General features: G+C 59.3%; 1 protein-coding gene across 2 annotated transcripts in view; it reads right to left on the minus strand.

The window, feature by feature from the left end:
- Nucleotides 1-26,808, minus strand: part of LOC310880119 (uncharacterized protein) — a 30,820-nt gene extending 4,012 nt beyond the window's left edge. The window contains exons 1-4 of one of the 2 annotated variants that reach the window (XM_083795458.1): nt 26,509-26,808; nt 24,673-24,741; nt 24,467-24,535; nt 23,954-24,056 (exon numbers count right to left, since the gene is read on the minus strand). In XM_083795458.1, the coding sequence (XP_083651584.1) occupies nt 23,954-24,056; nt 24,467-24,535; nt 24,673-24,741; nt 26,509-26,565 (298 nt within the window). In that variant the 5' untranslated portion in view covers nt 26,566-26,808. Of the gene's footprint in view, nt 1-10,480; nt 10,617-10,977; nt 12,462-23,953; nt 24,057-24,466; nt 24,536-24,672; nt 24,742-26,508 lie in introns of those variants that run through there. The other variant, XM_083795457.1, reaches the window with a different exon arrangement.
- Nucleotides 26,809-27,563: the final 755 nt, after the last annotated feature.

Consider the following 27,563-nt stretch of genomic DNA (forward strand, 5'->3'; position numbering starts at 1 on the left):
CTTCCCTTCCAGTCCCAACCCTGAGGAAAAGCCCCTTCCCTCCAGCCTCAACCCTGAGGAAAACTCTCTTCACATCCGCCCCAAGCCTGAGGTAAAGTCCCTTTGGGTCCGGCCCCAAGGCTGAGGAAAAGGCCCTTCGGGTCCGGCCCCAACCCTGAGGGAAAGCCCCTTCCCTTATGTCCCCAACACTGAGGAAAATTCCAAAAACCTAACGAAAATGCCCCTTCCCCTCCGACCCCAACCCTGTGGACAAGACCCATCAACTCCGGACCCAACACTGAGGAAAATCCACAACCCTGAGGAAAACCCCCTTCCCCTCCAACTCAACCACTGATGAAAGCCCCATTCCGCCAGGCCGCAACCCTGAGGAAAATCCCAAACCCTGAGGAAAAGACCCTTCGGGTCCGGCCCCAGGCCTGAGGAAAAGGCCCTTCCCCTATGTCCCCAACACTGAGGAAAATTCCAAAACCTAAGGAAAATGTCCCTTCCCCTCCGACCCCAACCCTGACGACAAGACCCATCAACACCGGACCCAACCATGAGGAAAATCCCCAACCCCTGAGGAAAGCCCCTTTCCGCCAGGCCGCAACCCTGAGGAAAAGTCTCTTCAGGTCCAGCCCCAAGCCTGAGGAAAAGGCCCTTCGGGTCCGGAAGCAAGCCTGAGGAAAAGGCCCTTCGTGTCTGGCCCCAAGCCTGAAGAAAAGGCCCTTCGGGTCCGGCCCCAAGCCTGAGGAAAAGGCCCTTCGGGTACGGCCCCAACCCTGAGGAAAAGGCCCTTCGGGTCCGGAAGCAAGCCTGAGGAAAAGGCCCTTCGGGTCTGGCCCCAAGCCTGAGGAAAATGCCCCTTCCCCTCCGACCTCAATCCTGAGGACAAGACCTATCAACTCCGGACCCAACGCTGAGGGAAATTCCCAACCCTTAGGAAAACCCCCTTCCCCTCCAAGCCAACCACTGAGAAAAGCCCCTTTCCGCCATGCCGCAACCCTGAGGAAAATCCCAAACCCTGAGGAAAAGACCCTTCCGGTCCGGCCCCAAGCCTGAGGAAAAGGCCCTTCCCATCCGGCCACAAGCCTAAGGAAAAGGCCCTTCCCATCCAGCCGCAAGCCTGAGGAAAAGGCCCTTCCCGTCCTACCCCAAGCCTAAGGAAAATGCCCTTCACTACCGTGCCCAAGCCTGAGGTAAAGGCCCTTCCCCACCCGCCCCAAGCCTGAGGAAAAGCCACTTTTCCTCCGGCCCCAAACGTGAGCAAACGCTCCAAACCTGAGGAAAAGACCCCTCCCATGAGACCCCAAGCCTGAGTAAAAGGCACTTCCACTGCAGCCCCAACCCTGAGGAAAAGCCCCTTCCCCTCCGGCCCCAACCCGTAAGGAAAGGCCCCTTAGTGTCCGGCCCCAATCCTGAGGAAAAGCACCTTCACGTCCGGCACCAACCGTGAGGAAAAGCCCCTGCGCATCCGACCCCAACCCTGAGGAAAACCCTCTGTAAATCCGGCCCCAACCCTGAGAAAAAGCGCCTTCGCCAACGGCCCCAAACCTGAGGAAAAGCCTTTACCCCTATGGTCAAAACCCTGAGAAAAATCCCCTTTCCTTCTGCTCCCATAACTTAGCAAAAGCCCCTTCCACTGCAGCCCCAACCCTGAGGAGAAGCCCCTTCCCCTTCGGGCCCCAACCCTTAGGGAAAGACCCTTACTCTCCGGCCCCTACCCTGAGGAAAAGTCTCTTCAGGTCCGGCCCGAAGCCTGAGGAGAAGGCATTTCGTGTCCGGCCCCAAGCCTAAGGAAAAGACCCTGCGCGTACTGCCCCAACCCTGAGGAAAAGCCCCTTTCCTATGTCCCCAACACTGAGGAAAATTCCAAAACATAAGGAAAAGGCCCTTCCCCTCCGACCCCAACCCTGAGGACAAGACCCATCAACACTGGACCCAACACTGAGGAAAATCCCCAACCCTGAGGAAAACCCCCTTCCCCTCCAACCCAACCCCTGAGGAAAGCCCCTTTCCGCCAGGCCGCAACCCTCAGGAAAATCCCCAACCCTCAGGAAAAGGCCCTTCGGGTCCGGCCCCAAGCCTGAGGAAAAGGCCCTTCCCATCCAGCCCCAAGCCTCAAGAAAAGGCCTTTGGAGTCCGGCCCCAAGCCTGAGGAAAAGGCCCTTCCCCTCCGGCCCCTACCCTGAGGAAAAGCCCCTTCCCCTCCAACCCAACCCCTGAGGAAAGCCCCTTTCCACCAGGCAGCAACCCTGAGGAAAATCCCAAACGCTGAAGAAAAGACCCTTCCGGTCCGGCCCCAAGCCTGAGGAAAAGGCCCTTCCCGTCCGGCCCCAAACCTGAGGGAAAAAGGCCCTTTGCGTCCGGCCCCAAGCCTGAGGAAAAGGCCCTTCCCGTCCAGCCCCGAACCCGAGTTAAAGCACGTTCATTTCTGACCCACCCCCAAGGAAAACCCCCTATCCATTCTGCCCCAGCCCTGACATAAAAACTCTACCCCTCTGGACAGAACCCTGAAAAAATATCCCCTTCCACTGCGTCCCAAACCCTGAGGAAAACCCCCTTCCGCTCCGGCCCCAACCCTGAGGAAAAACCCTAGCGCTGAGGAAAAGCCCGTTCCCGTCCAGCCCCAACCCTGAGGGAAAAAAGCCCTTCCCGTCCAGCCCCAAGCCTGAGAAAAAAGACCCTTCCCGTCCAGCCCCAAATCCACGTTCAATTCCGACCCACCCCCAAGGAAAACCCCATTTCCATTCGGCCCCAGCCCTGACATAAAAACTCTTCCCCACCGTACAGAACCCTGAGGAATATTCCCTTCCCATCCAGCCCAAACCCTGAGGAAAATCCCCTTCCCCTCCAGCCACAACTCTGAAGAAAATCCCCAACCCTGAGGAAAAGCCCCTGCACATCTGACCCCAACCCTGAGGAAAACACTCTCAAATCCGGCCCCAACCCTGAGGAAAACCCTCTGCAAATCCGGCCCCAACCCTGAGGAAAAGCCCCTTCCCCTATGTCCCCATCAACTAGGAAAATTCCAAACCCTAAGGAATATACCCTTCCCCTCCGACCCCAAACCTGAGGATAAGCCCCATCAATTCCGGACACAACCCTGAGGAAAATCCCAAACCCTGAGGAAAAACCCCTTCCCATGAGGCCCAAGCCTGAGGAAAAGCCCCTTCCCGTATAGCCCCAACCCGGAGGGAAAGCCCCTTCCCGTCCAGCCCCAAACCCTAAGGAAAAACCTCTTCCCATCCCGTCCCAACCATGAGGAGAAGTCCCTTCTCCTCCGGCCCCAAGCCTGAGAAGAAGCGCCTTCCCCTCTGGCCCCAACTCTGAGGAAAAGCGCCTTCCCCTCTGGCCCCAACCCTAAGCAAAAACCCCTTCCACTCCGGCCCCAACCCTCAGGAAAATTCCAAACCCTGAGGAAAATGCCCCTTCACCTCCATCCCCAACCCTGAGGAAAACATGGTCCCGTCACGCATAAACCCTGAGGAAAAGCCCCTTGCCCTCTGAAACCAACCCTCAGGAAAAGCCCTTTACCCTCCGAACCCAGCCCAGAGGAAAATCCCAATCAATCTGGCCACAACCCTGACGTAACGTCCCTTCCCCTTCCACCCAAACCCCTGAGGAAAAGCCCCACCAACTCTGGCCCCAAGCCTGAGGAAAAGCCCCTTCCCCTCCGTCCCCAACCCTGAGGAAAAGCCCCCTTCCCTTGGGCTCCAACCCTGAGGAAAAGCCCCTTCCCCTCCAGCCCCTACCCTGAGGAAAAGCCCCTTCCCCTATGGCTGCAACCCTGATGAAAATCCCCTTTCCCTCTGCTCCCATAGCTTAAGAAAAGCCCCTACCGCTTTAGCCCCAACCCTGAGGAAAAGCCCCTTGCTTTCCAGCCCCAAACCCTGTGGAAAAGCCCTTTCCCCTCCAGCCCCTACCCTGAGGAAAAACCCCTTCCCGTCCGGCCCCAACCCTGAGGGAAAAAGGCCCTTCCCGTCCAGCCCCAGGCCGGAGAAAAAAGGCCATTCCCGTCCGGCCCCGAATCCGAGTTAAGGCACGTTCATTTCCGACCCACCCCCAAGGAAAACCCCCTTTCTATTCAGCCGCAGACCTGACATAAAAACTCTTCCCCTCTGCCAGAACCCTAAGGAAAAGCCCCTTCCCCTCCGGCCCCAAGCCTGAGGAAAAAGCCCTTATGCTCTGGCCCCAACCCTGAGGAAAAGCCCCAGCCCTGATGAAAAGCCCCTTCCCCACCTGCTCCAAGCCTGAGAAAAAGCCCCAAGCCTCTGAAAAAACCCCTTCCCCTCTAGCCCCAAGCCTGAGGAAAACCCCTTCCCCTCCAGCCACAACCCTGAAGAAAATCCCCAACCTTAGGAAAAGCCCCTGCGCATCCAACCCCAACCCTGAGGAAAACCCTCTGCAAATCCAGCCCCAATCCTGAGGAAAAGCCCCTTCGCATGAGGCCCAAGCTTGAGGAAAAGCCCCTTCCCGTCCCGCCCCAAACCCTGCGGAAAAGCCTCTTCCCATCCCGTCCCAACCATGAGGACAAGTCCCTTCCCCTCGGGCCCAAAGCCTGAGGAGACGCACCTTCCCCTCCGGCCCCAACCCTAAGCAAAAACCCCTTCCACTACGGCCAAAACCCTCAGGAAAAATGCAAACCCTGAGGAAAATGCCCCTTCACCTCCATCCCCAACCCTGTGGAAAACACGGTCTCGTCCCGCAGAAACCCTGAGGAAAAGCCCCTTGCCCTCTAAAACCAACCCTGAGGAAAAGCCCTTTGCCCTCCGAACCCAGCCCAGAGGAAAATCCCAATCAATCTAGCCACAACCCTGACGTAACGCCCCTTCGCCTTCGACCCAAACCCTGAGGAAAAGCCCCATCAACCCTGGACCCATCCCTGAGGAAAAGCCCCTTCCTCTCTGGCCCCAAACCTGAGGAAAAGCCCCTTCGCCTCCGTCCCCAACCCTGAGGAAAAGCCCCTTTCCCTCGGGTGCCAACCCTGAGGAAAACCCCTTCCCCTCCGGCCCCTACCCTGAGGAAAAGACCCTTCCCCTATGGCTGCAACCCTGATGAAAATCCCCTTTCCTCTGGTCCCATAGCATAAGAAAAGCCCCTTCCGCATTAACCCCAACCCTGAGGAAAAGCCCCTTCCCTTCCAGCCCCAAACCCTGTGCAAAAGCCCTTTCCCATCCTGTCCCAAACCAGAGGAGAAGTCCCTTCCCCTCCAGCCCCAACCCTCAGGAAAAGCCCCTTACACCCCGGCCCCAAGCCTGAGGAAAAGGCCCTTCCCCACGGGCCCTAAACCTGAGGAAAAGCCCCTTCCCCACCGGCCCCAACCCTGAGGAAAAGCCCTTTCCCATCCTTTCCCAAACCAGAGGTGAAGCCCGTTCCCCTCCAGCCCCACCCCTCAGGAAAAGACCCTTCCCCTCCAGCCCCAACACTAAGGAAAAGCCCCTTACTCTCTGGCCCCTACCCTGAGGAAAAGTCTCTTCAGGTCCAGCCCCAAGCCTGAGGAAAAGGCCCTTTGGGTCCGACCGCAAGCCTGAGGAAAAGGCCCTTTGGGTCCGGCCCCAAGCCTGAGGAAAAGGCCCTTCGGGTCCAGCCCCAAGCCTGAGGAAAAGGCCCTTTGGGTCCGGCCCCAACCCTGAGGAAAAGACCCTTCCCTTCTGTCCCCAACACTGAGGAAAATTCCAACCCCTAAGAAAAATACCCCTTTTCCTCCGACCACAACCCTGAGAACAAGACCTATCAACTCCGGAGCCGACCCTGAGGAAAATCCCCAACCCTGAGGAAAACCCCCTTCCCCTCCAACCCAACCCCTGAGGAAAGCCCGTTTCCGCCATGCCGCAACCCTGAGGAAAATCCCAAACCCTGAGGAAAAGACCCTTCCGGTCCGGCCCCAAGCCTGAGGAAAAGCCCCTTCCCATCCGGCCCCAAGCCTAAGGAAAAGGCCCTTCCCATCCAGCCCCAAGCCTAAGGAAAAGCCCCATCCCCTCCAGCCCCAACCCTCAGGAAAAGCCCCAAAATTTCCGGCCCCTACCCTGAGGAAAAGTCTCTTCAGGTCTGGCACCAAGCCTGAGGAAAAGGCCCTTCCCGTCCAGCCCCGAACCCGAGTTAAAGCACGTTCATTTCCGACCCACCCCCAAGGAAAACCCCCTTTCCATTCGGCCCCAACCCGGACATAAAAACTCGTCCCCTCTGGACAGAACCCTGAGGAAAAGTCCCTTCCCCTCCGGCCCCAACCCTGAGGAAAAGCCCCTTTCACTCCGGCCCAAAGCCTGAGAAAAAGCCCCTTTCCCTACGGCCCCAACCTGTAAGGAAAGGCCCCTTAGCATCTGGCCCCAACCATGAGGAAAAGCACCTTCTCGTCCGGCCCCAACCCTGAGGAAAAGCCCCTTTCCCTCGGGCGCCAACCCTGAGGAAAAGCCCCGTCCCCTCCGGCCCCTACCAGGAGGAAAAGCCCCTTCCCCTATGGCCGCAACCCTGAGGAAAATCCCCATTCCCTCTGCTCCCATAGCTTTGCAAAAGGCCCTTCCTCTCCAGCATCAACCCTGAGGAAAAGCCCCTTCCCTACCAGCCCCAAACCCTGTGGAAAAGCCCTTTCCCATCCTGTCCCAACCCAGAGGTGAAGCGCCTTCCCCTCCAGCCCCAACTCTGAGGAAAAGTCCCTTCCCCTCCAGCCCCAACCCTCAGGAAAACCCCTTACACTCCGGACCCTACCCTGAGGAAAAGTCTCTTCAGGTCCGGCCCCAAGCCTGAGGAAAAGGCCCTTCGGGTCAGGCCGCAAGCCTGAGGAAAAGGCCCTTTGGATCCGGCCCCAAGCCTGAGGAAAAGGCCCTTCAGGTCCGGCCCCAAGCCTGAGGAAAAGGCACTTCGGGTCCGGCCCCTACCCTGAGGAAAAGTCTCTTCAGGTCCGGCCCCAAGCCTGAGGAAAAGGCCCTTCCCGTCCGGCCGCAACCCTGAGGGAAAAAGGCCCTTTGCGTCCGGCCCCAAGCCTGAGGAAAAGGCCCTTCCCGTCCAGCCCCGAACCGAGTTAAATCACGTTCATTTCCGACCCATTCCCTCTGCTCCCATAGCTTAGCAAAAGCCCCTTCCTATCCAGCATCAACCCTGAGGAAAAGCCCCTTCCCTTCCAGCCCCAAACCCTGTGGAAAAGCCCTTTCCCATCCTTTCCCAGCCCAGAGGTGAAGCGCCTTCCCTTCCAGCCCCACCCCTCAGGAAAAGACCCTTTCCCTCCAGCCCCAACACTAAGGAAAAGCCCCTTACTCTCTGGCCCCTACCCTGAGGAAAAGTCTCTTCAGGTCCAGCCCCAAGCCTGAGGAAAAGGCCCTTTGGGTCCGACCGCAAGCCTGAGGAAAAGGCCCTTTGGATCCGGCCCCAAGCCTGAGGAAAAGGCCCTTTGGGTCCGGCCCCAACCCTGAGGAAAAGACCCTTCCCTTATGTCCCCAACACTGAGGAAAATTCCAACCCCTAAGAAAAATACCCCTTCCCCTCCGACCCCAACCCTGAGAACAAGACCCATCAACACCGGACCCAACACTGAGGAAAATCCACAACCCTGAGGAAAACCCCCTTCCCCTCCAACCCAACCCCTGAGGAAAGCCCGTTTCCACCATGCCGCAACCCTGAGGAAAATCCCCAACCCTGAGGAAAAGTCCCTTCCCGTCGGGCCCCAAGCCTGAGGAAAAGGCCCTTTTCATCCGGCCCCAAGCCTAAGAAAAAGGCCCTTCCCATCCGGCCCCAAGCCTAAGGAAAAGCCCCTTCCCCTCCAGCCCCAACCCTCAGGAAAAGCCCATAAATTTCCGGCCCCTACCCTGAGGAAAAGTCTCCTCAGGTCCGGCCCCAAGCCTGAAGAAAAGGCCCTTCCCATCCGGCCGCAACCCTGAGGGAAAAAGGCCCTTTGCGTCCGGCCCCTACCCTGAGGAAAAGTCTCTTCAGGTCTGGCCCCAAGCCTGAGGAAAAGGCCCTTCCCGTCCAGCCCCGAACCCGAGTTAAAGCACGTTCATTTCCGACCCACCCCCAAGGAAAACCCCCTTTACATTAGGCCCCAGCCCTGACATAAAAACGCTTCCCCTCTGGACAGAACCCTGAGGAAAAGCCCCTTCCCCTCCGGCTCCAAGCCTGAGGAAAAGGCCCTTCCCCACCGGCCCCAAGCCTGAGAAAAAGCCCCAAGCCTGAGAAAAAGCCCCTTCCCCTCCGGCCCCAACCCTGAGGACAAGCCCCTTCCCCTCCAGTCACAACCCTGAGGAAAATGCCCAGCCCTGAAGAAAAGCCCGTTCTCTTCCGGCCCCAACCCTTTGCAAAACCCGTTCGCGTCCGGCCCCAACCCATAAGGAAAGGCTCTTTCACATCCGGCCACTACCCGTAAGGAAAGGCCCCTTCACGTCGAGCCCCAACCCTGAGGAAAAGCCCCTACGCGTCCGGTCCCAACCATGAGGAAAAGTCCAAACCCGTAGGAAAAGCCCCTGCGCATCCGGCCCCAAGCCTGAGAAAAAGCCCATTCCAATGAGGCCGCAAACCTCAGGAAAAGCCCCTGGGTGTCCGGCCCCAACCATGAGGAAAAGCCCCTTCCCCTATGTCCCCAACACTGAGGAAAATTCCAAAACCTAAGGAAAATGCCCCTTCCCCTCCGACCCCAACCCTGAGGAAAAGCCCCATCAACTCCGGACCCAACACTGAGGAAAATCAAAAACCCTGAGGAAAACCCCCTTCCCCTCCAACCCAACCCCTGAGGAAAACCCCTTCCCCTCCGGCCCCAACCTGTAAGGAAAGGCCCCTTAGCGTCCAGCCCCAACCCTGAGGAAAAGCCCCTTCCCTTCCAGCCCCAAACCCTGTGGAAAAGCCCTTTCCAATCCTGTCCCAACCCAGAGGTGAAGCCCCTTCCCCTCCAGCCCCAACCCTGAGGAAAAGCCCCTTCTACTCTAGCTCCAACTCTGAGGAAAAGCACCTTACTCTCTCGCCCCTACCCTGAGGAAAAGTCTCTTCAGGTCCGGCCGCAAGCCTGAGGAAAAGGCCCTTTGGGTCCGGCCCCAACCCTGAGGAAAACACCCTTCCCCTATGTCCCCAACACTGAGGAAAATTCCAAAACCAAAGGAAAATGCCCCTTCCCCACCGGCCCCAACCCTGAGGAAAAGCCCCTTCCCCTCCGGCCCAAAGCCTCAGAAAAAGCCCGTTCCCCTCCAGCCCCAACCCTGAGGAAAAGCCCCTTCCCCTCCGGCCCCAACCCTGAGGACAAGCCCCTTCCCCTCCAGTCACAACCCTGAGGAAAATGCCCAGCCCTGAAGAAAAGCCCGTTCTCTTCCGGCCCCAACCCTTTGCAAAACCCGTTCGCGTCCGGCCCCAACCTGTAAGGAAAGGCTCTTTCACATCCGGCCACTACCCGTAAGGAAAGGCCCCTTCACGTCGAGCCCCAACCCTGAGGAAAAGCCCCTACGCGTCCGGCCCCAACCATGAGGAAAAGTCCAAACCCGTAGGAAAAGCCCCTGCGCATCCGGCCCCAAGCCTGAGAAAAAGCCCATTCCAATGAGGCCGCAAACCTCAGGAAAAGCCCCTGGGTGTCCGGCCCCAACCATGAGGAAAAGCCCCTTCCCCTATGTCCCCAACACTGAGGAAAATTCCAAAACCTAAGGAAAATGCCCCTTCCCCTCCGACCCCAACCCTGAGGAAAAGCCCCATCAACTCCGGACCCAACACTGAGGAAAATCAAAAACCCTGAGGAAAACCCCCTTCCCCTCCAACCCAACCCCTGAGGAAAACCCCTTCCCCTCCGGCCCCAACCTGTAAGGAAAGGCCCCTTAGCGTCCAGCCCCAACCCTGAGGAAAAGCCCCTTCCCTTCCAGCCCCAAACCCTGTGGAAAAGCCCTTTCCAATCCTGTCCCAACCCAGAGGTGAAGCCCCTTCCCCTCCAGCCCCAACCCTGAGGAAAAGCCCCTTCTACTCTAGCTCCAACTCTGAGGAAAAGCACCTTACTCTCTCGCCCCTACCCTGAGGAAAAGTCTCTTCAGGTCCGGCCGCAAGCCTGAGGAAAAGGCCCTTTGGGTCCGGCCCCAACCCTGAGGAAAACACCCTTCCCCTATGTCCCCAACACTGAGGAAAATTCCAAAACCAAAGGAAAATGCCCCTTCCCCACCGGCCCCAACCCTGAGGAAAAGCCCCTTCCCCTCCGGCCCAAAGCCTCAGAAAAAGCCCCTTCCCCTCCAGCCCCAACCCTGAGGAAAAGCCCCTTCCCCACCGGCCCCAACCCTGAGGAAAAGCCCCTTCCACTCCGGCCCAAAGCCTGAGAAATGCCCCTTCCACTCCGGCCCCAACCTTTAAGGAAAAGCCCCTTAGCGTCCAGCCCCAACCCTGAGGAAAAGCACTTTCGCGTCTGTCCCCAACCCTGAGGAAAAGCCCCTACCCCTACGGCCCCTACCCTGAGGAAAAGCCCTTTCCAATCCTGTCCCAACACAGAGGTGAAGCCCCTCCCCCTCCAGCCCCAACCCTCAGGAAAAGCCCCTTACTCTCCGACCCCTACCGTGAGGAAAAGTCTCCGCAGGTCCGGCCCCAAGCCTGAGGAAAAGACCATTCGGATCTGCCCCAAGCCTGAGGAAAAGGCCCTTTGGATCCGGCCCCAAGCCTGAGGAAAAGGCCCTTCGGGTCCGGCCCCAACCCTGAGGAAAAGACCCTTCCCTTATGTCCCCAACACTGAGGAAAATTCCAACCCCTAAGAAAAATACCCCTTCCCTCCGACCCCAACCCTGAGAACAAGACCCACCAACTCCGGACCCAACACTGAGGAAAATCCACAACCCTGAGGAAAACTCCCTTCCCCTCCAACCCAACCCCTGAGGAAAGCCCGTTTCCGCCATGCCGCAACCCTGAGGAAAATCCCAAACCCTGAGGAAAAGACCCTTCCCGTCCGTCCCCAAGCCTAAGGAAAAGGCCCTTCCCATCCAGCCCCAAGCCTAAGGAAAAGCCCCTTCCCCTCCAGCCCCAACCCTCAGGAAAAGCCCCTAAATTTCCGGCCCCTACCCTGAGGAAAAGTCTCTTCAGGTCTGGCCCCAAGCCTGAGGAAAAGGCCCTTCCCGTCTGGCCGCAACCCTGAGGGAAAAAGGCCCTTTGCGTCCGGCCCCAAGCCTGAGGAAAAGGCCCTTCCCGTCCAGCCCCGAACCCGAGTTAAAGCACGTTCATTTCCGACCCACCCCCATGGAAAACCCCCTTTACATTCGGCCCCAGCCCTGACATAAAAACGCTCCACCTCTGGACAGAACCCTGAGGAATAGCCCCTTCCCCACGGGCGCCAAGCCTGAGGGAAAGCCCCTTCCCCTCTGGCCCCAACCCTGAAGAAAAGCCCCTTCCACTCCTGCCCAAAGCCTGAGAAAAAGCCCCTTCCCCTCTGGCCCCAACCCTGAGGAAAAGCCCCTTCCACTCCGCCCCAAAGCCTGAGAAAAGCCCCTTTCCCTGCGGCCCCAACCTGTAAGGAAAGGCCCCTTAGCGTCTGGCCCCAACCATGAGGAAAAGCACGTTCGCGTCTGGCCCCAACCCTGAGGAAAAGCCCCTTGCCCTCTAAAACCAACCCTGAGGAAAAGCCCCTTTCCCTCTGGCCCCTACCCTGAGGAAAAGCCCCTTCCCCTATGGCCGCAACCCTGAGGAAAATGCCCATTCCCTCTGCTCCCATAGCTTAGCAAAAGCCCCTTCCTATCCAGCATCAACCCTGAGGAAAAGCCCCTTCCCTTCCAGCCCCAAACCCTGTGGAAAAGCCCTTTCCCATCCTGTCCCAACCTAGAGGTGAAGCCCCTTCCCTTCCAACCCCAACTCTGAGGAAAAGCCCCTTCCCCTCCAGGCCCAACCCTCAGCAAAACCCCTTACTCTCCGGCCCCTACCCTGAGGAAAATTCTCTTCAAGTCCGACCCCAAGCCTGAGTAAAAGGCCCTTTGGGTCCGGCCGCAAGCCGGAGGAAAAGTCCGTTCCCCTCCGGCCCCAACCCTGAGGAAAAGACCATTCCCAACCGGCCCCAAACCTGAAGAAAAGCCCCTTCCCCAACGTCCCCAAGCCTGAGAAAAAGCCCCTTCCCATCCGGCCCCAACCCTGAGGAAAAGCCCATTCCCCTCCGGCCCAAAGCCTGAGAAAAGCCCCTTTCCCTCCGGCCCGAACCTGTAAGGAAAGGCCCCTTAGCATCTGGCCCCAACCATGAGGAAAAGCACCTTCTCGTCCGGCCCCAACCCTGAGGAAAAGCCCCTTTCCCTCGGGCGCCAACCCTGAGGAAAAGCCCCGTCCCCTCTGGCCCCTACCCTGAGGAAAAGCCCCTTCCCCTATGGCCGCAACCCTGAGGAAAATCCCCATTCCCTCTGCTCCCATAGCTTTGCAAAAGGCCCTTCCTCTCCAGCATCAACCCTGAGGAAAAGCCCCTTCCCTACCAGCCCCAAACCCTGTGGAAAAGCCCTTTCCCATCCTGTCCCATCCCAGAGGTCAAGCGCCTTCCCCTCCAGCCCCAACTCTGAGGAAAAGTCCCTTCCCCTCCAGCCCCAACCCTCAGGAAAACCCCTTACACTCCGGACCCTACCCTGAGGAAAAGTCTCTTCAGGTCCGGCCCCAAGCCTGAGGAAAAGGCCCTTTGGGTCCGGCCGCAAGCCTGAGGAAAAGGCCCTTTGGGTCCGGCCCCAAGCCTGACGAAAAGGCACTTCGGGTCCGGCCCCTACCCTGAGGAAAAATCTCTTCAGGTCCGGCCCCAAGCCTGAGGAAAAGGCCCTTCCCGTCCGGCCGCAACCCTGAGGGAAAAAGGCCCTTTGCGTCCGGCCCCAAGCCTGAGGAAAAGGCCCTTCCCGTCCAGCCCCGAACCCGAGTTAAAGCACGTTCATTTCTGACCCACCCCCAAGGAAAACCCCCTTTACATTCGGCCCCAGCCCTGACATAAAAACGCTCCCCCTCTGGACAGAACCCTGAGGAATAGCCCCTTCCCCACGGGCGCCAAGCCTGAGGGAAAGCCCCTTCCCCACTGGCCCCAACCCTGAAGAAAAGCCCCTTCCACTCCGGCCCAAAGCCTGAGAAAAAGCCCCTTCCTCTCTGGCCCCAACCCTGAGGAAAAGCCCCTTTCACTCCGGCCCAAAGCCTGAGAAAAGCCCCTTTCCCTGCGGCCCCAACCTGTAAGGAAAGGCCCCTTAGCGTATGGCCCCAACTATGAGGAAAAGCACGTTTGCGTCTGGCCCCAACCCTGAGGAAAAGCCCCGTCCACTCCGGCCCCTACCCTGAGGAAATCCCCTTCCCCTATGGCCGCAACTTTGATGAAAATCCCCATTCCCTCTGCTCCCATAGCTTAGCAAAAGCCCCTTCCTATCCAGCATCAACCCTGAGGAAAAGCCCCTTCCCTTCCAGCCCCAAACCCTGTGGAAAAGCCCTTTCCCATCCTTTCCCAGCCCAGAGGTGAAGCGCCTTCCCTTCCAGCCCCACCCCTCAGGAAAAGACCCTTTCCCTCCAGCCCCAACACTAAGGAAAAGCCCCTTACTCTCTGGCCCCTACCCTGAGGAAAAGTCTCTTCAGGTCCAGCCCCAAGCCTGAGGAAAAGGCCCTTTGGGTCCGGCCGCAAGCCTGAGGAAAAGGCCCTTTGGATCCGGCCCCAAGCCTGAGGAAAAGGCCCTTCGGGTCCGGCCCCAACCCTGAGGAAAAGACCCTTCCCTTATGTCCCCAACACTGAGGAAAATTCCAACCCCTAAGAAAAATACCCCTTCCCTCCAACCCCAACCCTGAGAACAAGACCCATCAACTCCGGACCCAACACTGAGGAAAATCCACAACCCTGAGGAAAACCCCCTTCCCCTCCAACCCATCCTCTGAGGAAAACCCGTTTCCGCCATGCCGCAACCCTGAGGAAAATCCCAAACCCTGAGGAAAAGACCCTTCCCGTCCGGCCCCAAGCCTGAGGAAAAGGCCCTTTTCATCCGGCCCCAAGCCTAAGGAAAAGGCCCTTCCCATCCGGCCCCAAGCCTAAGGAAAAGCCCCTTCCCCTCCAGCCCCAACCCTCAGGAAAAGCCCCTAAATTTCCGGCCCCTACCCTGAGGAAAAGTCTCTTCAGGTCTGGCCCCAAGCCTGAGGAAAAGGCCCTTCCCGTCCGGCCGCAACCCTGAGGGAAAAAGGCCCTTTGCGTCCGGCCCCAAGCCTGAGGAAAAGTCTCTTCAGGTCCGGCCCCAAGCCTGAGGAAAAGGCCCTTCCCGTCCAGCCGCAACCCTGAGGGAAAAAGGCCCTTTGCGTCCGGCCCCAAGCGTGAGGAAAAGGCCCTTCCCGTCCAGCCCCGAACCCGAGTTAAAGCACGTTCATTTCCGACCCACCCCAAAGGAAAACCCCCTTTACATTCAGCCCCAGCCCTGACATAAAAACGCTCCCCCTCTGGACAGAACCCTGAGGAATAGCCCCTTCCCCACGGGCGCCAAGCCTGAGGGAAAGCCCCTTCCCCACTGGCCCCAACCCTGAAGAAAAGCCCCTTCCACTCCGGCCCAAAGCCTGAGAAAAAACCCCTTCCCATCCGGCCCCAACCCTGAGGAAAAGCCCCTTCCACTCCGCCCCAAAGCCTGAGAAAAGCCCCTTTCCCTACGGCCCCAACCTGTAAGGAAAGGCCCCTTAGCGTCTGGCCCCAACCATGAGGAAAAGCACCTTCTCGTCCGGCCCCAACCCTGAGGAAAAGCCCCTTTCCCTCTGGCGCCAACCCTGAGGAAAAGCCCCGTCCCCTCTGGCCCCTACCCTGAGGAAAAGCCCCTTCCCCTATGGCCGCAACCCTGAGGAAAATCCCCATTCCCTCTGCTCCCATAGCTTTGCAAAAGGCCCTTCCTCTCCAGCATCAACCCTGAGGAAAAGCCCCTTCCCTACCAGCCCCAAACCCTGTGGAAAAGCCCTTTCCCATCCTGTCCCAACCCAGAGGTCAAGCGCCTTCCCCTCCAGCCCCAACTCTGAGGAAAAGTCCCTTCCCCTCCAGCCCCAACCCTCAGGAAAACCCCTTACACTCCGGACCCTACCCTGAGGAAAAGTCTCTTCAGGTCCGGCCCCAAGCCTGAGGAAAAGGCCCTTTGGGTCCGGCCACAAGCCGGAGGAAAAGTCCGTTCCCCTCTGGCCCCAACCCTGAGGAAAAGACCATTCCCAACCGGCCCCAACCCTGAAGAAAAGCCCCTTCCCCACCGTCCCCAAGCCTGAGAAAAAGCCCCTTCCCATCCGGCCCCAACCCTGAGGAAAAGCCCATTCCCCTCCGGCCCAAAGCCTGAGAAAAGCCCCTTTCCCTCCGGCCCGAACCTGTAAGGAAAGGCCCCTTAGCCTCTGGCCCCAACCATGAGGAAAAGCACCTTCTCGTCCGGCCCCAACCCTGAGGAAAAGCCCCTTTCCCTCTGGCGCCAACCCTGAGGAAAAGCCCCGTCCCCTCTGGCCCCTAACCTGAGGAAAAGCCCCTTCCCCTATGGCCGCAACCCTGAGGAAAATCCCCATTCCCTCTGCTCCCATAGATTTGCAAAAGGCCCTTCCTCTCCAGCATCAACCCTGAGGAAAAGCCCCTTCCCTACCAGCCCCAAACCCTGTGGAAAAGCCCTTTCCCATCCTGTCCCAACCCAGAGGTGAAGCGCCTTCCCCTCCAGCCCCAACTCTGAGGAAAAGTCCCTTCCCCTCCAGCCCCAACCCTCAGGAAAACCCCTTACACTCCGGACCCTACCCTGAGGAAAAGTCTCTTCAAGTCCGGCCCCAAGCCTGAGGAAAAGGCCCTTTGGGTCCGGCCGCAAGCCTGAGGAAAAGGCCCTTTGGGTCCGGCCCCAAGCCTGAGGAAAAGGCCCTTTGGATACGGCCCCAAGCCTGAGGAAAAGGCCCTTAGGGTCCGGCCCCAAGCCTGACGAAAAGGCACTTCGGTTCCGGATCCTACCCTGAGGAAAAGTCTCTTCAGGTCCGGCCCCAAGCCTGAGGAAAAGGCCCTTCCCGTCCAGCCCCGAACCCGAGTTAAAGCACGTTCATTTCTGACCCACCCCCAAGGAAAACCCCCTTTACATTCGGCCCCAGCCCTGACATAAAAACGCTCCCCCTCTGGACAGAACCCTGAGGAATAGCCCCTTCCCCACGGGCGCCAAGCCTGAGGGAAAGCCCCTTCCCCACTGGCCCCAACCCTGAAGAAAAGCCCCTTCCACTCCGGCCCAAAGCCTGAGAAAAAGCCCCTTCCCCTCTGGCCCCAACCCTGAGGAAAAGCCCCTTCCACTCCGCCCCAAAGCCTGAGAAAAGCCCCTTTCCCTGCGGCCCCAACCTGTAAGGAAAGGCCCCTTAGCGTCTGGCCCCAACCATGAGGAAAAGCACGTTCGCATCTGGCCCCAACCCTGAGGAAAAGCCCCTTTCCCTCTGGCACCAACCCTGAGGAAAAGCCCCGTCCCCTCCGGCCCCTACCCTGAGGAAAAGCCCCTTCCCCTATGGCCGCAACCCTGAGGAAAATGCCCATTCCCTCTGCTCCCATAGCTTAGCAAAAGCCCCTTCCTATCCAGCATCAACCCTGAGGAAAAGCCCCTTCCCTTCCAGCCCCAAACCCTGTGGAAAAGCCCTTTCCCATCCTGTCCCAACCCAGAGGTGAAGCGCCTTCCCCTCCAGCCCCAACTCTGAGGAAATGCCCCTTCCCCTCCAGCCCCAACCATCAGGAAAACCCCTTACTCTCCGGCCCCTACCCTGAGGAAAAGTCTCTTCAAGTCCGGCCCCAAGCCTGAGGAAAAGGCCCTTCGAGTCAGGCCGCAAGCCAGAGGAAAAGGCCCTTCGTGTCCCGCACCAACACTGAGGAAAAGACCCTGCGCGTCCTGCTCCAACCCTGAGGAAAAGCCCCTTCCCCTATATCCCCAACACTGAGGAAAATTCCAAAACCTAAGGAAAATGCCCCTTCCCCTCCGACCCCAACCCTGAGGACAAGACCCTTCACGTCCGGCCCCAAGCCTGAGGAAAAGCCCCAACCCTGAGGAAAACCCCCTTCCCCTCCAACCCAACCCCTGAGGAAAACCCCTTTCCGCCAGGCCGCAACACTGAGGAAAATCCCAAACCCTGAGGAAAAGACCCTTCCCGTCCGGGCCCAAGCCTGAGGAAAAGGCCCTTCGGGTCCGGCCCCAAGCCTAAGGAAAAGGCCCTTCCCATCCAGCCCCAAGCGTGAGGAAAAGGCCCTTCCCGTCCAGCCCCGAACCCGAGTTAAAGCACGTTCATTTCTGACCCACCCCCAAAGAGAACCCCCTTTCCATTCGACCCCAGCCCTGACATAAATACGCTTCTCCTCTGGACAGAAGCCTGAGGAAAAGCCCCTTCCCCTCCGGCCCCAAGCCTGAGGAAAAGGCCCTTCCCCACCGGCCCCAACCCTGAGAAAAAGCCCAAAGCCTGAGAAAAAGCCCCTTCCCCTCCGGCCCCAACCCTCAGGAAAAGCCCCTTCTACTCCAGCTCCAACTCTGAGGAAAAGCCCCTTACTCTCTCGCCCCTACCCTGAGGAAAAGTCTCTTCAGGTCCGGCCCCAAGCCTGAGGAAAAGGCCCTTTGGGTCCGACCGCAAGCCTGAGGAAAAGGCCCTTCGGATCAAGCCCCAAGCCAGAGGAAAAGGCCCTTCGGGTGCGGCCCCAAGCCTGAGGAAAAGGCCCTTCGTGTACGGCCCCAAGCTGAGGAAAAGACCCTGCGCGTCCGGCCCCAACCCTGAGGAAAAGCCCCTTCCCCTATATCCCCAACACTGAGGAAAATTCCAAAACCTAAGGAAAAGGCCCTTCCCCTCCGACCCCAACCCTGAGGACAAGACCCATCAACTCCGGACCCAACCCTGAGGAAAAGCCCCAACCCTGAGGAAAACCCGCTTCCCCTCCAAGCCAACCCATGAGGAAAGCCCCTTTCCACCAGGCCACAACCCTGAGGAAAATCCCAAACCCTGAGGAAAAGCCCCTTCCTCTCCAGCCCAAAGCCTGAGAAAAGCCCCTTCCCCTCCGGCCCCAACGTGTAAGGAAAGGCCCCTTAGCGTCCAGCCCCAACCCTGAGGAAAAGCCCCTTCCGCTTTAGCCCCAACCCCGAGGAAAAGCCCTTTTCCCTCGGGCGCCAACCCTGAGGAAAAGCCCCGTCCCCTCCGGACCCTACCCTGAGGAAAAGCCCCTTCACCTATGGCCGCAACCATGATGAAAATGCCCTTTCCCTCTGTTCCCGTAGCTTAGCAAAAGCCCCTACCGCTTTAGCCCCAACCCTGAGGAAAAGCCCCATAACTTCCAGCCCCAAAGCCTGTGGAAAAGCCCTTTCCCATCCTGTCCCAACACAGAGGTGAAGCCCCTTCCCCTCCAGCCCCAACCCTCAGTAAAAGCCCCTTCCCCTCCAGCCCCAACCTGCAGGAAAAGCCCCTTACTCTCCGGCACCTACCCTGAGGAAAAGTCTCTTCAGGTCCGGCCCCAAGCCTGAGGGAAAAGGCCCATTGGGTACGGCCCCAAGCCTGAGGAAAAGGCCATTCCCGTCCAGCCCCGAACCCGAGTTAAAGCACGTTCATTTCCGACCCACCCCCAAGGAAAACCCCCTTTATATTCGGCCCCAGCCCTGACATAAAAACGCTCCCCCTCTGGCCCCAAAACTGAGGAAAAGCCCCTTCCACTCCGCCCCAAAGCCTGAGAAAAGCCCCTTTCCCTACGGCCCCAACCTGTAAGGAAAGGCCCCTTAGCGTCTGGCCCCAACCCTGAGGAAAAGCCCCTTTCCCTCTGACACCAACCCTGAGGAAAAGCCCCGTCCCTTCCAGCCCCAAACCCTGTGGAAAAGCCCTTTCCCATCCTGTCCCAACCTAGAGGTGAAGCCCCTTCCCTTCCAGCCCCAACTCTGAGGAAAAGCCCCTTCCCCTCCAGCCCCAACCCTCAGGAAAACCCCTTACTCTCCGGCCCCTACCCTGAGGAAAAGTCTCTTCAGGTCCAATCCCAAGCCTGAGGAAAAGGCCCTTTGGGTGCGGCCGCAAGCCGGAGGAAAAGTCCGTTCCCCTCCGGCCCCAACCCTGAGGAAAAGACCATTCCCAACCGGCCCCAACCCTGAAGAAAAGCCCCTTCCCCACCGTCCCCAAGCCTGAGAAAAAGCCCCTTCCCATCCGGCCCCAACCCTGAGGAAAAGCCCATTCCCCTCCGGCCCAAAGCCTGAGAAAAGCCCCTTTCCCTCCGGCCCGAACCTGTAAGGAAAGGCCCCTTAGCGTCTGGCCCCAACCATGAGGAAAAGCACCTTCTCGTCCGGCCCCAACCCTGAGGAAAAGCCCCTTTCCCTCGGGCGCCAACCCTGAGGAAAAGCCCCGTCCCCTCTGGCCCCTACCCTGAGGAAAAGCCCCTTCCCCTATGGCCGCAACCCTGAGGAAAATCCCCATTCCCTCTGCTCCCATATCTTTGCAAAAGGCCCTTCCTCTCCAGCATCAACCCTGAGGAAAAGCCCCTTCCCTACCAGCCCCAAACCCTGTGGAAAAGCCCTTTCCCATCCTGTCCCAACCCAGAGGTGAAGCGCCTTCCCCTCCAGCCCCAACTCTGAGGAAAAGTCCCTTCCCCTCCAGCCCCAACCCTCAGGAAAACCCCTTACACTCCGGCCCCTACCCTGAGGAAAAGTCTCTTCAGGTCCGGCCCCAAGCCTGAGGAAAAGGCCCTTTGGGTCCGGCCGCAAGCCTGAGGAAAAGGCCCTTTGGGTCCGGCCCCAAGCCTGACGAAAAGGCACTTCGGGTCTGGCCCCTACCCTGAGGAAAAATCTCTTCAGGTCCGGCCCCAAGCCTGAGGAAAAGGCCCTTAGGGTCCGGCCCCTACCCTGAGGAAAAGGCACTTCGGGTCCGGCCCCTACCCTGAGGAAAAGGCCCTTCCCGTCCAGCCCCGAACCCGAGTTAAAGCACGTTCATTTCTGACCCACCCCCAAGGAAAACCCCCTTTACATTCGGCCCCAGCCCTGACATAAAAACGCTCCCCCTCTGGACAGAACCCTGAGGAATAGCCCCTTCCCCACGGGCGCCAAGCCTGAGGGAAAGCCCCTTCCCCACTGGCCCCAACCCTGAAGAAAAGCCCCTTCCACTCCGGCCCAAAGCCTGAGAAAAAGCCCCTTCCCCTCTGGCCCCAACCCTGAGGAAAAGCCCCTTTCACTCCGGCCCAAAGCCTGAGAAAAGCCCCTTTCCCTGCGGCCCCAACCTATAAGGAAAGGCCCCTTAGCGTCTGGCCCCAACCATGAGGAAAAGCACGTTTGCGTCTGGCCCCAACCCTGAGGAAAAGCCCCTTTCCCTCGGGCGCCAACCCTGAGGAAAAGCCCCGTCCCCTCCGGCCCCTACCCTGAGGAAAAGCCCCTTCCCCTATGGCCGCAACTTTGATGAAAATCCCCATTCCCTCTGCTCCCATAGCTTAGCAAAAGCCCCTTCCTATCCAGCATCAACCCTGAGGAAAAGCCCCTTCCCTTCCAGCCCCAAACCCTGTGGAAAAGCCCTTTCCCATCCTTTCCCAGCCCAGAGGTGAAGCGCCTTCCCTTCCAGCCCCACCCCTCAGGAAAAGACCCTTTCCCTCCAGCCCCAACACTAAGGAAAAGCCCCTTACTCTCTGGCCCCTACCCTGAGGAAAAGTCTCTTCAGGTCCAGCCCCAAGCCTGAGGAAAAGGCCCTTTGGGTCCGACCGCAAGCCTGAGGAAAAGGCCCTTTGGATCCGGCCCCAAGCCTGAGGAAAAGGCCCTTTGGGTCCGGCCCCAACCCTGAGGAAAAGACCCTTCCCTTATGTCCCCAACACTGAGGAAAATTCCAACCCCTAAGAAAAATACCCCTTCCCTCCGACCCCAACCCTGAGAACAAGACCCATCAACTCCGGACCCAACACTGAGGAAAATCCACAACCCTGAGGAAAAGACCCTTCCCGTCCGGCCCCAAGCCTGAGGAAAAGGCCCTTCCCATCCGACCCCAAGCCTAAGGAAAAGGCCCTTCCCATCCGGACCCAAGCGTAAGGAAAAGCCCCTTCCCCTCCAACCCCAACCCTCAGGAAAAGCCCCTAAATTTCCGGTCCCTACCCTGAGGAAAAGTCTCTTCAGGTCTGGCCCCAAGCCTGAGGAAAAGGCCCTTCCCGTCCGGCCGCAACCCTGAGGGAAAAAGGCCCTTTGCGTCCGGCCCCAAGCCTGAGGAAAAGGCCCTTCCCGACCAGCCCCGAACCCGAGTTAAAGCACGTTCATTTCCGACCCACCCCCAAGGAAAACCCCCTTTACATTCGGCCCCAGCCCTGACATAAAAACGCTCCCCCTCTGGACAGAACCCTGAGGAATAGCCCCTTCCCCACGGGCGCCAAGCCTGAGGGAAAGCCCCTTCCCCACTGGCCCCAACCCTGAAGAAAAGCCCCTTCCACTCCGCCCCAAAGCCTGAGAAAAGCCCCTTTCCCTACGGCCCCAACCTGTAAGGAAAGGCCCCTTAGCCTCTGGCCCCAACCATGAGGAAAAGCACCTTCTCGTCCGGCCCCAACCCTGAGGAAAAGCCCCTTTCCCTCGGGCGCCAACCCTGAGGAAAAGCCCCGTCCCCTCCGGCCCCTACCCTGAGGAAAAGCCCCTTCCCCTATGGCCGCAACCCTGAGGAAAATCCCCATTCCCTCTGCTCCCATAGCTTAGCAAAAACCCCTTCCTATCCAGCATCAACCCTGAGGAAAAACCCCTTCCCTTCCAGCCCCAAACCCTGTGGAAAAGCCCTTTCCCATCCTGTCCCAACCTAGAGGTGAAGCCCCTTCCCTTCCAGCCCCAACTCTGAGGAAAAGCCCCTTCCCCTCCAGCCCCAACCCTCAGGAAAACCCCTTACTCTCCGGCCCCTACCCTGAGGAAAAGTCTCTTCAAGTCCGGCCCCAAGCCTGAGGAAAAGGCCCATTGGTCCGGCCGCAAGCCGGAGGAAAAGTCCGTTCCCCTCTGGCCCCAACCCTGAGGAAAAGACCATTCCCAACCGGCCCCAACCCTGAAGAAAAGCCCCTTCCCCTCCAGCCCCAACCCTCAGGAAAACCCCTTACTCTCCGGCCCCTACCCTGAGGAAAAGTCTCTTCAAGTCCGGCCCCAAGCCTGAGGAGAAGGCCCTTTGGGTCCGGCCGCAAGCCGGAGGAAAAGTCCGTTCCCCTCTGGCCCCAACCCTGAGGAAAAGACCATTCCCAACCAGCCCCAACCCTGAAGAAATGCCCCTTCCCCACCGTCCCCAACCCTGAGGAAAAGCCCCTTCCACTCCGCCCCAAAGCCTGAGAAAAGCCCCTTTCCCTCAGGCCCGAACCTGTAAGGCAAGGCCCCTTACCGTCTGGCCCCAACCATGAGGAAAAGCACCTTCTCGTCCGGCCCCAACCCTGAGGAAAAGCCCCTTTCCCTCTGGCGCCAACCCTGAGGAAAAGACCATTCCCAACCGGCCCCAAACCTGAAGAAAAGCCCCTTCCCCACCGTCCCCAAGCCTGAGAAAAAGCCCCTTCCCATCCGGCCCCAACCCTGAGGAAAAGCCCAATCCCCTCCGGCCCAAAGCCTGAGAAAAGCCCCTTTCCCTACGGCCCGAACCTGTAAGGAAAGGCCCCTTAGCGTCTGGCCCCAACCATGAGGAAAAGCACCTTCTCGTCCGGCCCCAACCCTGAGGAAAAGCCCCTTTCCCTCTGGTGCCAACCCTGAGGAAAAGCCCCGTCCCCTCTGGCCCCTACCCTGAGGAAAAGCCCCTTCCCCTATGGCCGCAACCCTGAGGAAAATCCCCATTCCCTCTGCTCCCATAGCTTAGCAAAAACCCCTTCCTATCCAGCATCAACCCTGAGGAAAAACCCCTTCCCTTCCAGCCCCAAACCCTGTGGAAAAGCCCTTTCCCATCCTGTCCCAACCTAGAGGTGAAGCCCCTTCCCTTCCAGCCCCAACTCTGAGGAAAAGCCCCTTCCCCTCCAGCCCCAACCCTCAGGAAAACCCCTTACTCTCCGGCCCCTACCCTGAGGAAAAGTCTCTTCAAGTCCGGCCCCAAGCCTGAGGAAAAGGCCCATTGGTCCGGCCGCAAGCCGGAGGAAAAGTCCGTTCCCCTCTGGCCCCAACCCTGAGGAAAAGACCATTCCCAACCGGCCCCAACCCTGAAGAAAAGCCCCTTCCCCTCCAGCCCCAACCCTCAGGAAAACCCCTTACTCTCCGGCCCCTACCCTGAGGAAAAGTCTCTTCAAGTCCGGCCCCAAGCCTGAGGAGAAGGCCCTTTGGGTCCGGCCGCAAGCCGGAGGAAAAGTCCGTTCCCCTCTGGCCCCAACCCTGAGGAAAAGACCATTCCCAACCAGCCCCAACCCTGAAGAAATGCCCCTTCCCCACCGTCCCCAACCCTGAGGAAAAGCCCCTTCCACTCCGCCCCAAAGCCTGAGAAAAGCCCCTTTCCCTCAGGCCCGAACCTGTAAGGCAAGGCCCCTTACCGTCTGGCCCCAACCATGAGGAAAAGCACCTTCTCGTCCGGCCCCAACCCTGAGGAAAAGCCCCTTTCCCTCTGGCGCCAACCCTGAGGAAAAGACCATTCCCAACCGGCCCCAAACCTGAAGAAAAGCCCCTTCCCCACCGTCCCCAAGCCTGAGAAAAAGCCCCTTCCCATCCGGCCCCAACCCTGAGGAAAAGCCCAATCCCCTCCGGCCCAAAGCCTGAGAAAAGCCCCTTTCCCTACGGCCCGAACCTGTAAGGAAAGGCCCCTTACCGTCTGGCCCCAACCATGAGGAAAAGCACCTTCTCGTCCGGCCCCAACCCTGAGGAAAAGCCCCTTTCCCTCTGGTGCCAACCCTGAGGAAAAGCCCCGTCCCCTCTGGCCCCTACCCTGAGGAAAAGCCCCTTCCCCTATGGCCGCAACCCTGAGGAAAATCCCCATTCCCTCTGCTCCCATAGCTTTGCAAAAGGCCCTTCCTCTCCAGCATCAACCCTGAGGAAAAGCCCCTTCCCTACCAGCCCCAAACCCTGTGGAAAAGCCCTTTCCCATCCTGTCCCATCCCAGAGGTCAAGCGCCTTCCCCTCCAGCCCCAACTCTGAGGAAAAGTCCCTTCCCCTCCAGCCCCAACCCTCAGGAAAACCCCTTACACTCCGGACCCTACCCTGAGGAAAACTCTCTTCAGGTTCGGCCCCAAGCCTGAGGAAAAGGCCCTTTGGGTCCGGCCGCAAGCCTGAGGAAAAGGCCCTTTGGATCCGGCCCCAAGCCTGAGGAAAAGGCCCTTAGGGTCCGGCCCCAAGCCTGACGAAAAGGCACTTCGGGTCCGGCCCCAACCCTAAGGAAAAGGCCCTTCCCATCCGGCCCCACGCCTAAGGAAAAGGCCCTTCCCATCCGGCCCCAAGCGTAAGGAAAATCCCCTTCCCCTCCGACCCCAACCCTGAGAACAAGACCCATCAACTCCGGACCCAACACTGAGGAAAATCCACAACCCTGAGGAAAACCCCCTTCCCCTCGAACCCAACCCCTGAGGAAAGCCCGTTTCCACCATGCCGCAACCCTGAGGAAAATCCCCAACCCTGAGGAAAAGGCCCTTCCCATCCGGCCCCAAGCGTAAGGAAAAGCCCCTTCCCCTCCAGCCGCAAACCTCAGGAAAAGCCCCTAAATTTCCGGCTCCTACCCTGAGGAATTGTCTCTTCAGGTCTGGCCCCAAGCCTGAGGAAAAGGCCCTTCCCGTCCGGCCGCAACCCTGAGGGAAAAAGGCCCTTTGCGTCCGGCCCCAAGCCTGAGGAAAAGGCCCTTTGGGTCCGGCCGCAAGCCTGAGGAAAAGGCCCTTTGGATCCGGCCCCAAGCCTGATGAAAAGGCACTTCGGGTCCGGCCCCTACCCTGAGGAAAAGTCTCTTCAGGTCCGGCCCCAAGCCTGAGGAAAAGGCCCTTCCCGTCCGGCCGCAACCCTGAGGGAAAAAGGCCCTTTGCGTCCGGCCCCTACCCTGAGGAAAAGGCCCTTCCCGTCCAGCCCCGAACCCGAGTTAAAGCACGTTCATTTCCGACCCACCCCCAAGGAAAACCCCCTTTACATTCGGCCCCAGCCCTGACATAAAAACGCTCCCCCTCTGGACAGAACCCTGAGGAATAGCCCCTTCCCCACGGGCGCCAAGCCTGAGGGAAAGCCCCTTCCCCACTGGCCCCAACCCTGAAGAAAAGCCCCTTCCACTCCGGCCCAAAGCCTGAGAAAAAGCCCCTTCCCCTCTGGCCCCAACCCTGAGGAAAAGCCCCTTCCACTCCGCCCCAAAGCCTGAGAAAAGCCCCTTTCCCTACGGCCCCAACCTGTAAGGAAAGGCCCCTTAGCGTCTGGCCCCAACCCTGAGGAAAAGCACCTTCTCGTCCGGCCCCAACCCTGACGAAAGCCCCTTTCCCTCGGGCGCCAACCCTGAGGAAAAGCCCCGTCCCCTCCGGCCCCTACCCTGAGGAAAAGCCCCTTCCCCTATGGCCGCAACCCTGAGGAAAATCCCCATTCCCTCTGCTCCCATAGCTTAGCAAAAACCCCTTCCTATCCAGCATCAACCCTGAGGAAAAGCCCCTTCCCTTCCAGCCCCAAACCCTGTGGAAAAGCCCTTTCCCATCCTGTCCCAACCTAGGGGTGAAGCCCCTTCCCTTCCAGCCCCAACTCTGAGGAAATGCCCCTTCCCCTCCAGCCCCAACCCTCAGGAAAACCCCTTACTCTCCGGCCCCTACCCTGAGGAAAAGTCTCTTCAAGTCCGGCCCCAAGCCTGAGGAAAAGGCCCTTTGGGTCCGGCCGCAAGCCGGAGGAAAAGTCCGTTCCCCTCTGGCGCCAACCCTGAGGAAAAGACCATTCCCAACCGGCCCCAACACTGAAGAAAAGCCCCTTCCCCACCGTCCCCAAGCCTGAGAAAAAGCCCCTTCCCATCCGGCCCCAACCCTGAGGAAAAGCCCAATCCCCTCCGGCCCAAAGCCTGAGAAAAGCCCCTTTCCCTACGGCCCCAACCTGTAAGGAAAGGCCCCTTAGCGTCTGGCCCCAACCATGAGGAAAAGCACCTTCTCGTCCGGCCCCAACCCTGAGGAAAAGCCCCTTTCCCTCTGGCGCCAACCCTGAGGAAAAGCCCCGTCCCCTCTGGCCCCTACCCTGAGGAAAAGCCCCTTCCCCTATGGCCGCAACCCTGAGGAAAATCCCCATTCCCTCTGCTCCCATAGCTTTGCAAAAGGCCCTTCCTCTCCAGCATCAACCCTGAGGAAAAGCCCCTTCCCTACCAGCCCCAAACCCTGTGGAAAAGCCCTTTCCCATCCTGTCCCAACCCAGAGGTCAAGCGCCTTCCCCTCCAGCCCCAACTCTGAGGAAAAGTCCCTTCCCCTCCAGCCCCAACCCTCAGGAAAACCCCTTACACTCCGGACCCTACCCTGAGGAAAACTCTCTTCAGGTTCGGCCCCAAGCCTGAGGAAAAGGCCCTTTGGGTCCGGCCGCAAGCCTGAGGAAAAGGCCCTTTGGATCCGGCCCCAAGCCTGAGGAAAAGGCCCTTAGGGTCCGGCCCCAAGCCTGACGAAAAGGCACTTCGGGTCCGGCCCCAACCCTGAGGAAAAGGCCCTTCCCATCCGGCCCCAAGCCTAAGGAAAAGGCCCTTCCCATCCGGCCCCAAGCGTAAGGAAAAGCCCCTTCCCCTCCAGCCCCAACCCTCAGGAAAAGCCCCTAAATTTCCGGCCCCTACCCTGAGGAAATGTCTCTTCAGGTCTGGCCCCAAGCCTGAGGAAAAGGCCCTTCCCATCCGGCCGCAACCCTGAGGGAAAAAGGCTCTTTGCGTCCGGCCCCAAGCCTGAGGAAAAGTCTCTTCAGGTCCGGCTCAGGCCCCAAGCCTGAGGAAAAGTCCCTTTGGGTCCGGCCGCAAGCCTGAGGAAAAGGCCCTTAGGGTCCGGCCCCAAGCCTGAGGAAAAAGCACTTCGGGTCCAGCCCCTACCCTGAGGAAAAGTCTCTTCAGGGCCGGCCCCAAGCCTGAGGAAAAAGGCCCTTCCCGTCCAGCCCCGAACCCGAGTTAAAGCACGTTCATTTCTGACCCACCCCCAAGGAAAACCCCCTTTACATTGGGCCCCAGCCCTGACATAAAAACGCTCCCCCTCTGGACTGAACCCTGAGGAATAGCCCCTTCCCCACGGGCGCCAAGCCTGAGGGAAAGCCCCTTCCCCACTGGCCCCAACCCTGAAGAAAAGCCCCTTTCACTCCGGCCCAAAGCCTGAGAAAAAGCCCCTTCCCCTCTGGCCCCAACCCTGAGGAAAAGCCCCTTCCACTCCGCCCCAAAGCCTGAGAAAAGCCCCTTTCCCTGCGGCCCCAACCTGTAAGGAAAGGCCCCTTAGCATCTGGCCCCAACCATGAGGAAAAGCACGTTCGCGTCTGGCCCCAACCCTGAGGAAAAGCCCCTTTCCTTCTGACGCCAACCCTGAGGAAAAGCCCCGTCCCCTCCGGCCCCTACCCTGAGGAAAAGCCCCTTCCCCTATGGCCGCAACCCTGAGGAAAATCCCCATTCCCTCTGCTCCCATAGCTTAGCAAAAGCCCCTTCCTATCCAGCATCAACCCTGAGGAAAAGCCCCTTCCCTTCCAGCCCCAAACCCTGTGGAAAAGCCCTTTCCCATCCTGTCCCAACCCAGAGGTGAAGCGCCTTCCCTTCCAGCCCCAACTCTGAGGAAAAGCCCCTTCCCCTCCAGCCCCAACCCTCAGGAAAACCCCTTACTCTCCGGCCCCTACCCTGAGGAAAAGTCTCTTCAAGTCCGG

This window comes from Anser anser, assembly GCF_964211835.1.
Source record: "Anser anser genome assembly, chromosome: 12".
Classification (NCBI taxonomy): domain Eukaryota; kingdom Metazoa; phylum Chordata; class Aves; order Anseriformes; family Anatidae; genus Anser; species Anser anser.